The 10324-nt window shown below is 34.7% G+C and overlaps 1 protein-coding gene across 2 annotated transcripts; it reads left to right on the forward strand.

The window, feature by feature from the left end:
• LOC109234133 (lysM domain receptor-like kinase 3) lies at positions 836–10102 on the forward strand. 2 transcript variants are annotated; one of them, XM_019399995.1, is made up of 12 exons: positions 836–1681; positions 5409–5442; positions 5559–5563; positions 5689–5841; positions 6079–6284; positions 6693–6782; positions 8366–8459; positions 8566–8717; positions 8796–8887; positions 9082–9220; positions 9402–9500; positions 9589–10102. In XM_019399995.1, exons 1-12 carry the CDS (start codon positions 1039–1041, stop codon positions 9751–9753), a joined length of 1872 nt encoding a protein of 623 aa, XP_019255540.1. In that variant the 5' UTR covers positions 836–1038; the 3' UTR covers positions 9754–10102. The 2 variants fall into 2 exon arrangements, with proteins under 2 accessions (XP_019255540.1, XP_019255538.1); XM_019399993.1 differs by lacking the exon at positions 836–1681 and adding an exon at positions 3230–4050.

Below are 10324 nucleotides of genomic sequence, written 5' to 3' on the forward strand. Positions count from 1 at the left end.
ACAAAATAAAAAAGGAAGAAGGAGGAGACTTGTCCAAACGTACTAGCTCAAGGCCAGACGATTGACAAATATATAGCTCCAAAAATTAGGCCGAAGAGGACTTTAATGAGGTTGATTATATTTATACGTTTTCCATAAAGTGAAAAACTGAACCTGTAATTAAATTCAAAATAAAGGCAACATCTAGAATATATTAGACCTGGAAATTCAAACTAGAGGACTTTGAAAAAATTTCACTAAATAGACAAATAAATAAATAAATAAATACGTACAAGGTCTAGTTCTTGATCTTTTCTTCTTTAATTTCTTTATATTCTTAAAAACCTAATAATAATAATAGACTTGTGTTAGTACTCTTTGATTTGGAGAATAATCATGGTAATAGGTATAGAAATGAAAACAAAAGTGCGGGCTATTTTGAAAGTATTAAAGATTGAGATGCTATATATCTACTCTAATACGATATTTTTGTATTAAAAATATTCATACAATCAAATAAACTTAAATTTTTTCTTGCTCAAATGAAATATTAGACAATAACAAAAACTACATAATACGTAGAAATTTCTTGTAGTAGAATTTGACTTTGGTCAAACTTGAATGGGTGTTGACGACCTTCTCATCAATGGCTACGATTCAAATTTCTATCATCCAACGGTTAAGAATTTGCCAACAGTAAACGCTACAGAAGGCCGCCATAGAAGTATCTCCCAAAACCATGCGATTATATGTCAAAAGCAGCTAAAACACGACTTTCTTTAAATTCCTGACAGCTGCGACAACGACAATATCCTTTCATTAAAATACTACCAAATATTAAAGCCGAACAGAAAATAATATACTATACTAGTAGTTTAATACAATCCAGAATGTTAACAACAGACCAATTCAATCATTCAAATTTTTTTAAAGTAATTTTCAATCTAACTTTTATCAAAACAGAGTCAAACGCGCTTCCTCCAAAAACCCAGCTAAAATTCCCCAGAATACATTTTTGTGTAGTCATTTCTGAAATATTCATGTGTTTTCTCATGAAACATGTTTGAATCCAGACAAAGAAGTGTGTTAAGCTTAGGTTTTATCCTTATCACAGTTTACTTATCCTCCAATTCCTTACCAGTTGAGTCCAGTTGTAATAAAGGGTGCGATTTAGCTTTAGGTTCATTCTTTGTTTGGCGGGGGACAAATCTTATTCACATATCACAGTTATTCTCCATTTCTACTAGACAAGAAATCATCGACTACAACAACAATGACAACATACCTAATCAAGACAGTGTCATAGCTGGGACAAGAATTAACATACCTTTCAGTTGTGATTGTTTGGATGGTGAATTCTTAGGCCATGTTTTTCCGTACAAGGTTATATCTGGAGATACTTATACTCGGGTTGCGTCGAATTATTCGGATTTAACGACTGTGGATTTGTTGAACAAGTTTAATAGCCATCCTGAGAATAATATTCCAGATGATGTTACCTTAAAAGTGGTTGTGAATTGCTCCTGTGGGAATAAAGATGTTTCTAAAGATTTTGGGCTGTTTGTGACGTATCCTTTGCGGCCTGAGGATAACTTGACGGCCGTGGCTTCCACGGCCAATGTCAGTGCTGAATTAATCCGGAGTTATAATCCAGGAGCGAATTTCAGTGCTGGGAAAGGGATTGTGTTTATACCTGGAAGAGGTTAGTATTGATATTTTTCAATGCCCTCAATTATATATGGTCTTTTCCTGTTTTAGGTGTTAATGCAATTTGATGGTTTAATTTTTATGTGTTATATAGCTTTATGTCTCCTTTGAACCTTAAACGTGTAGCTTTAGGTTGATTCTTAAGAAAATTTTGCCCTTTCTTATTTGTTTCTTTATATGTTGTTTCATCAATACGCTATTTTCACGCCATAGAAATATACTATTTCTTATAGTTAACATTGACATACAAAATATTTGTTAAGATCTATTCCAATCGCTATTCTCCTATCCTAATTTTGTGAAGAACAATAAGAAGTAAGTATAAATCAACATGGCTAATAATTCAAAATACTTAAAAAGAGATCTAGAAAATCATGACAAGAAAAAAAGAAGAAGATAGTTTAGCTCCTTAAATTGTAATATTTCACATAAATGGGACGGGTGCTCAAGGGAGAATTAGTTATACTATGATAAATTACAAGAAACATTAAATTTTAAACTTTAACCAGTAAACTGAAATTATGTGGGGAAGAAAAAAGGTGAGTTTTAGGCGGGAATTGAATCATTCCTACTATAAGCAAGTGAAATTGGCAATTATTATCACCCTTAAGGAAAAGAAAAAAAAAGGGAAAGTTGTTATTTTAAAGGCTTAATTTTTATTTATTAACTACTTCAAGAATTAATTAACGAAAATATTTCAAGTGACTCACAATCTTTTTTCTCGCCCAATAATTAATATGAACATGACTTAAGGATATGAAAAAGAATAAATCAAACTCCTACTTTCAAGATATACCTTGACAGCTTGACTTACTAAAGACTAGAATGAACTATGAAATTAATGAAGATTGAGATGCATATCTACTCTAGTATGACTTTTGTGTATATAAAATTTCACACACAATCAAATTACTTAAATCAAAAATCATTTTAGCTCAAATCAAATAACCAGACATTAACGAAAAACTAAGTATAATACAAGTAGAATTTGACATTTGTCAAACTAAGAGCTCGTTTGGCCATATAAATTTTCACTTTTTTCCAAAAAAATTTACTTTTTTCGAAATCATTGTTTGGCTATAAAATTTTTAATTTTTCACTTGTAGAGTAATTTCGGAATTTTTTAAAAATTTGAAAAACTTCAAAAAACTATTTTTCAAAATTTCACTTCAGATCACTCGCAAAAATTCAAAAACAGCCCAAAATAGTATTCAAGTCCAAACATAACTCTAATTTTCAAATATTATTTTTTCAAAAATGTTACTTTTTTCAAAATTTTACAACTTTTATGTCCAAACGCCCGCTAAAATTGGAGTTGACCATCTTCTTTATCAACGGTTTCGATTGAAACTTCTATCAATCTAACGGTTGAGATTTCCCAACATTAAACGCTACATAAGGCCACAATAGAAGACTGTCTCCTAAAACCCGTCTGAACACGGTTTTCTTTAACTTCCTGACAGCTGCGCTGACGACAATATTGTTTCATAGTTATTCCCAAACATTAAAAAACCAAACCGAAAATAATGTGCTGTAGTAGTATAATACAGTCTGGAATATTTAAATTAACTACAGACCAATTCAATTATTTACAAGATTTTTAATCTAAACTATATCAACACCTAGTCAACGCTTACTCCAAAACCCAGCTAAAATTTCCCAGAACACATTCCTGTAAAACCCATTTCTGAAAATTTCATATGTTTTCATGAAACATGATTGAATCCAAACCAAGAAGTGTTTTAAGCTTAGGAATTATCCTAATCCTAGTTTACTTATCCTCAATTCCTTTACCAGTTGAGTCAAAATGCAACAAAGGGTGCGATTTAGCTTTAGCTTCATTCTATGTTTGGCGGGGGACAAATCTCACTTACATAGCAGAATTGTTTTCAATCTCCAGTATAAAAGAAATCGTAGATTACAACAACAACAATAATATCCCAAATCAGGACAGTGTCATAGCTGGGACAAGAATTAACATACCCTTTAGTTGTGATTGTTTGGACGGTGAGTTTTTAGGTCATGTTTTTCCGTACAAGGTTAAATCTGGAGATACTTATGGTCAGGTTGCGACGAATTATTCCGATTTGACAACTTCGGAGTGGTTGATGAAGTTTAATAGCCATCCTGAGAATAATATTCCTGATGATGCAACCTTAAACGTGGTTGTGAATTGTTCCTGTGGGAATAAAGATGTTTCTAAAGATTTTGGGCTGTTTGTGACGTATCCTTTGCGGCCTGAGGATAACTTGACGTCCATTGCTTCAGAGACCAATGTGAGTGCTGATTTAATCCGAAGGTATAATCCAGGGGTGGATTCCAAATTTGATACCGGTAGAGGGATCCTGTTTATACCGGGAAGAGGTCAGTGTTGATATTATTTTTAAAAGAATAAAATAGCCGCTAACCTAACCGTTTAAGCTAAAAATAACTGGCGGATGTGTGGTCGTAATTCGTATATGTATAATATGTGTATAATCAGTGTGTAATATCTATGTATAGCGGCTAGAAAATGCAAGCGAAGTAGTATTATGTAAAATCACCATGAAATTTAGCTAATGCTTTTGATTAGCAAAATTCTAACTATACCAGCTGAGTTTATCACTGAGCTGTAATGGCAAGAACAAGCCAGTATTCACAGATAGCAGAAGCACAATTGAACAACTGTTTCCTGTTGCTTGGCTTCTTTGAGCTGGTTAAGCATTCTTCAATCTGCATCCTGGGATCATTTCTTCAGACTGCAGATGTATGCAATATGGAATGCAAATGTCGAAGATTAAGAGTTGCATTTACCCTCGAAGAGAATTTGATGAAATAAACGTAGAATATTCTTTAATTCTGTGAATTGATAGTAAATTATCTGGAGGTCTAGCTTTTTGGAAACGCAAACTAGGCCTTTCAAGCATTATTAAGAACCACTTTGGTTCTCTAAAGATCAAACATTACGTGTGCAAAACAAGAAGAAACACTTGTAAGAGCAGAGTCATGCTTTTGAGGATGTTATGGCTCACAACGGCTTCAGAATGAATGCTAAAAAACCTCTTCTAGGAAAAAAAAAAAGAAAGGGAAAAGTGCTTGCAGGATCTCTATTTCTTTTTGGTTCTTATTCGGGTAGCTGAGGGGAGCAGGACTACAGCGCGAGCATGTTGCTTGTTAGTCTTTCGTAGAGAAAAAAGGGAATACAATAAATGCCAGGATATTGCTGTGCTCTAAAGAGAGTGAGTTTATAAATTAACCTGATTCAAATTTGTGTCTTGGAAAATTGTCCGAAAAGAGCTTGCTTCTATCTTTGATACTCTATAAAGACCATAGTTTACTCGATCAATCTTCCCTCTTTAATCCATCCCAATTCCTTGACCTGTTTCATACGATGCTAAAATTTCTCAGTACCAGAAGTTCAAAGTAAAAGAAACTGATACGCATCAAATTACTTTTAACTTCAGTATGGCATCTTTTGACAAATTACTCCATCTTCACACGTTTTACTTATTATTGAATTAATATTTTAAATAGCTGACCCACTTCTATGTAATGATACTTTTGATGTTTTCTTTTTCCAATATCTGAATAGACTAAGTTGGCCAACTAAAATTGGAGAGAGGTAACACCTTAAGTACAAAGGCTTGGTTGTTTTAGTGCTTGTAACTACTATGATTTCTTCATTTTTCATATGTTCCTAATGTATAAACAATGTCTGAACCATCATTTCTTTCATATTGCAGATAAAAGTGGGAACTTTCCGCCACTGCCAACAAGGTAGCTCATTAGTATTTGATGTTATAATCTGGTCATCTTGTTCTCTATTGATCATCCACCCACTAGCACATTCCTGACATTTGCCATTTGTATTGTTTCTCCCCTCTTATTTGCAGCACAGGTGGTTTGGACCTTTCCTTGTCTTCAATGCTGACTTCGTTGTTATCCCTTCTCAGACCATTCATGATAATAAAGGAAGTCTTTTATGCTACCTACTCTTATCGTTCTATACTTCTAAATAATTAGGTATTTCTGGTGGAGCAATAGCTGGGATATCTATAGGAGCAATAGCAGTAGTCTTGCTGCTGGCTGGCTTGGTTTACGTAGGATATTATAGGAAGAAAGCACAAAAGGTTTCGCTGCTCTCTTCCGAAGACCACCTCCATCAGTCTAGTCATGGTAGGTGTCAATCCCTATTTTCTAGTTCTTACGACATTCATTTATTTGACGTACAGTATTTCTTAAGATGCTTATGCTTAGATCAGTTTAAAGCTGAAAATCCAGTTTTAAGTAGTTGATTTATTCGCTGGAATTGAATATTTCCTTTACATGTGCTGCCAATTTTCAACAACTATTGGAATGGTAGAAAACAATGTCAGTTAGTCAACTTATATGTTATAATTTTGTCTGACTTAGGCCCAGAGGGCAGCACGATAGTTAAAGCTGCAGATTCCAGTCGCCTGGCTAATAGCAATTCTCCAGAGCTTTCAGGCATAACGGTGGATAAATCTGTTGAGTTCACTTATGAAGAGCTTGCTACTGCGACTAATGACTTCAGCATTGCTAACAAAATCGGACAAGGTGGTTTTGGTGCGGTTTACTATGCCGAGCTCAGAGGCGAGGTTTGAGATGTTCTTAAATCTTACTTCTTGGTATAACTTATTATGTTATGAAAGAAGTGAAATTGTTTAGTTCTGATCTAATGAAGTAAGTGGGTAAACAGTAATCTAGAGAAAGCAGAAATAACAAAGAGCAAGGAAGGCAAATGAAGACGAACATTCGACAAATAAATGAATAGCTTACTCATCTTGTGATGTTCTAGTGATGCATTGACATTCATCACGGGATGAACGTCTTTGCATATATATTAATCCTGCCAACACTGAATCATGATTTCATTCTCCAGTGGGTGCATGTCTCGAGATTTTTCTTTAGTAATGCTTATACGTAAAATTTTAACCATAAAATAAAACCTACTTAAAGAATTGTCTCTTTATACTCAATATTTTTGCTGCTGTGAACTATTTCAGAAAGCGGCTATTAAGAAAATGGACATGGAAGCTACAAGGGAGTTTCTTGCTGAATTGAAGGTCTTGACACATGTTCATCACCTGAACCTGGTAAAAACTGAATTCCATACCACTCGAGGCATGCCCTTTTTGATGCTCTTCTCATTCTCTTTTGAGGATTAGTCATGAAACTTTTGTTTTACTTATTAATCAGGATTTTTGTTATTTTAGTTGCATTAGCTGTTACCATGTCAAATTCAGGACACATCTTGTTGCATATCCACATTTGATGTTGCCATAACAGCTCACATAAACAGTTTAGATAATCATCTTATAGCTTGAATGACAATTGTTAATGGTATTTCAGAGCAATTATTGAACATAATGAAAATTATGCATGCAAGCATGACAGCACACGAGGTGATACTAGGTATAGCTTAATGATGGACAATTAGCATAGTTGTAGCCTTAGTTGATAGGGAACCAAAGACCTCCGTTTTCCCTTCTTTTGGAGTGCTGCTTGATAAATTTGCAGAAACTTGTGAATGATAACGACTATCAGTGTTAATGGTTATACTGCATCATTCTAGGCAAATGTGAAGTATAAAAGTAATATATGAATAGGACATTTTCAAGGAAATATATTGTAGAACAGGCTTGACTGCCAATTTGAAGCACACTCCAGAAGACATTTTCAAAAGAAAAGAAAGCTGAACAAAGAACAGATTCCATTACATAGAATATTATTGTAGGTGGTTTTAATAATTTCTATTTGTTTTCAAGTGTTCTACAGCTGTAATATTATGCACTATGAATGATCAATGGACTTGAACGAGAATCTTTTCTCAGAAATCTTCTTTGGCATTGTACTTTGTCAGCACAAAAATTTGGCTAAGCTTTATTTGAAGAGGGCAACTGAGTGCAACTTAAGAAGTTTTAACTTGCTTTGTCACTTAGTGACGTGAATAATTTGGTGGAAGGGCTTCCAACCAAATGGGGGGGAGGGGGGGGGGGTGCGCAATACTAAAGCAATATATTCAATAAACTAAATTGAAACAGATGATGTAAGCCAATTTTTTTTAATCCAGATGTAAGCCAATTGATTTCATTAACTTGGTAGTCTTGCTGCTTGAGACCTCTATCCTATTATAGAGCATAAGTCAAGTGATTGCCCCAGAATGTTCTTCATGTTTGCAATGGTCCTTGAAACCTATACTTAGTGTAACCTAGTTATTACCATCTGTCATTCATTTACAACTGAATAAATTACTTGAAGTGCACATAGAGTGCTCCGAAGAGAAACAAGGACCAAAAGAAAGAGGTGCTGCGAACAGCACCAAAGCTAGGGGTGTTTGGGAAACTAAAATCTTAAATACAAGTCGATTAATTATAAATTGATAATGTGATGAGTGGGGTCTTGTTTTGATGTGGGGCATGACACACTTCAGGAAGGATATGATACCACATTGAGATGATTAAAATCCACTTTTCTTGATTTGATATCCTGAAGTAAGTGCAGAAAGTTTGCTACATCTCAGACATTCCAGTTGATTGGTTACACTTGTTATCGGGTTTTGCAGTTTGTCCGAGGGTCTTCAATAGTCTTAAACTGATGGGCTATTGAAACTCATGACATTGTGTAATCCTTCTTTTCATATACGCTTGACTTATCTTTCCAATGATATTGAGTGCAGGTGCGCTTGATAGGCTACTGTGTCGAAGGTTCACTCTTCCTTGTATATGAATACGTTGAGAATGGCCACATAGGCCAACATCTGCGTGGTACAGGTAGTTTTAATGTAAACTAAATCACACGTCAAAATTAACCACTTTTTCGTTAGTTTGTGATGGTCCCTTAAAGAACTTTTAATCAATCTGATCAATTTATTTCCAGGTAGGGACCCATTGCCATGGTCTACTAGGGTTCAAATTGCTCTGGATTCAGCTAGAGGTCTTGAGTACATACATGAGCACACCGTACCAGTTTACATTCATCGTGATATTAAAACAGCAAATATTCTGATAGACAAAAACTTCCATGCAAAGGTTTTTCAAGGCACCTTTTTCTATGTATGTACATTACGAAAGGTTCTTTTGTAATTGTGTGAATCATCTCTGGTGTAGGTTGCAGATTTTGGATTAACAAAACTGACTGAAGTTGGAAGTTCATCTTTGCAAACACGACTTGTTGGTACTTTTGGATACATGCCTCCAGAGTAAGTGCTTTCCATTTTATAGTGCAGCCTCAAAAGTAGGAATGAAGTTGTTTGCATAAAGGTCACTGAGCAAAAGCGTAGTTCTAACTTAAACAATGTTTTATGAACGTTGCACAAAGCTTAAATTGGTGTTTTTTTAACAAATGCATTTTTGAGTGCCTTATGTAACGGATTTGCACAACGCTATTTTGCAGGTATGCCCAGTATGGCGATGTCTCTCCTAAAGTTGATGTCTATGCTTTTGGTGTTGTCCTATATGAACTTATTTCAGCCAAGGAAGCGATAGTCAAGCCAAATGAATCTGTTACTGAATCAAAGGGTCTTGTAGGTTTGGTAAGTTCGTTTTGCAATTTTCTTTTCTCAATGATACGGATTGCATAAGGATTGCATGAACCCTTTCACAGGCTTGAACTGAGCCTTTATTTGAAGGGCCATATCTAAGCTCTTCATTCCCTTTGCTTGTCTCCTGCTTTTTCACTATATTGATATCTATTTTTCCTTCTGATGATCATAGTTTGAAGAAGTACTTAATCAGCCAGAACCTGATGAAGACCTTCGCAAACTGGTTGACCCTAGACTTGGAAACGACTATCCCCTTGATTCAGTCCGCAAGGTATAAGAGTAAATGAAACTTGAATTGATAACTGTGGTAGTTGTTTCTTGTTGCTTCTTACAGAAGTCTCATGTCTTCTCCATTACAGATGGCACAGCTTGCCAAAGCTTGCACCCATGAAAATCCTCTAATAAGGCCAAGTATGAGATCAATAGTGGTTGCGCTGATGACACTCTCTTCGTCAACAGAAGATTGGGATGTTGGATCTTTCTATGGAAACCAAGGTCTAATAAATCTTATGTCTGGAAGATAGTAAAACAGGATCATGCTTCCATACAGTTAATACAAAAATTCAGTTCCCGGCTTGTGAACGAGACTGAGACGACCATGCTGTTTTAAGCATTGGATCAGTGTACTACTTGTGTAGTTTTATTTGTATAGTAACTTGTTTCAATAGTGTAAGAAAGCTGGCTTTGATTTGTAACATTTAGAACAAAATAACCTTCATTGTGAGTTAGAAATGGAGCATTTCCTCAAGGGGAAATAAATGTTTTTTTTTTGTTGTCTGATAGCAGTGTTTATTATTGTCCAATACTCGGTCACAGATGTCCAAAGAAGACAGCAGCTAAACTTTTGCATGTTCATTTCTTGTTTCTATTGTTCAGGAGTTCTTGTTTCATGTTTGCTTCATAGTTAATGGCTTAGCAATTTCATCATTGAAAAAGAGATGTTCAAAAGATACTTTAAATTACAAGAAGGCTACGTTAATATACTTAAAGAGTAAAGAATGTCCTTAGTCCTTATAATAATAATTGGATGGCAATTTTAGAAATTAAAACATTTCAAATAATATAAGATCAACAATTGAGGGGTCATATAGAATT

Source organism: Nicotiana attenuata, chromosome 11, assembly GCF_001879085.1.
Source record: "Nicotiana attenuata strain UT chromosome 11, NIATTr2, whole genome shotgun sequence".
Taxonomy (NCBI): domain Eukaryota; kingdom Viridiplantae; phylum Streptophyta; class Magnoliopsida; order Solanales; family Solanaceae; genus Nicotiana; species Nicotiana attenuata.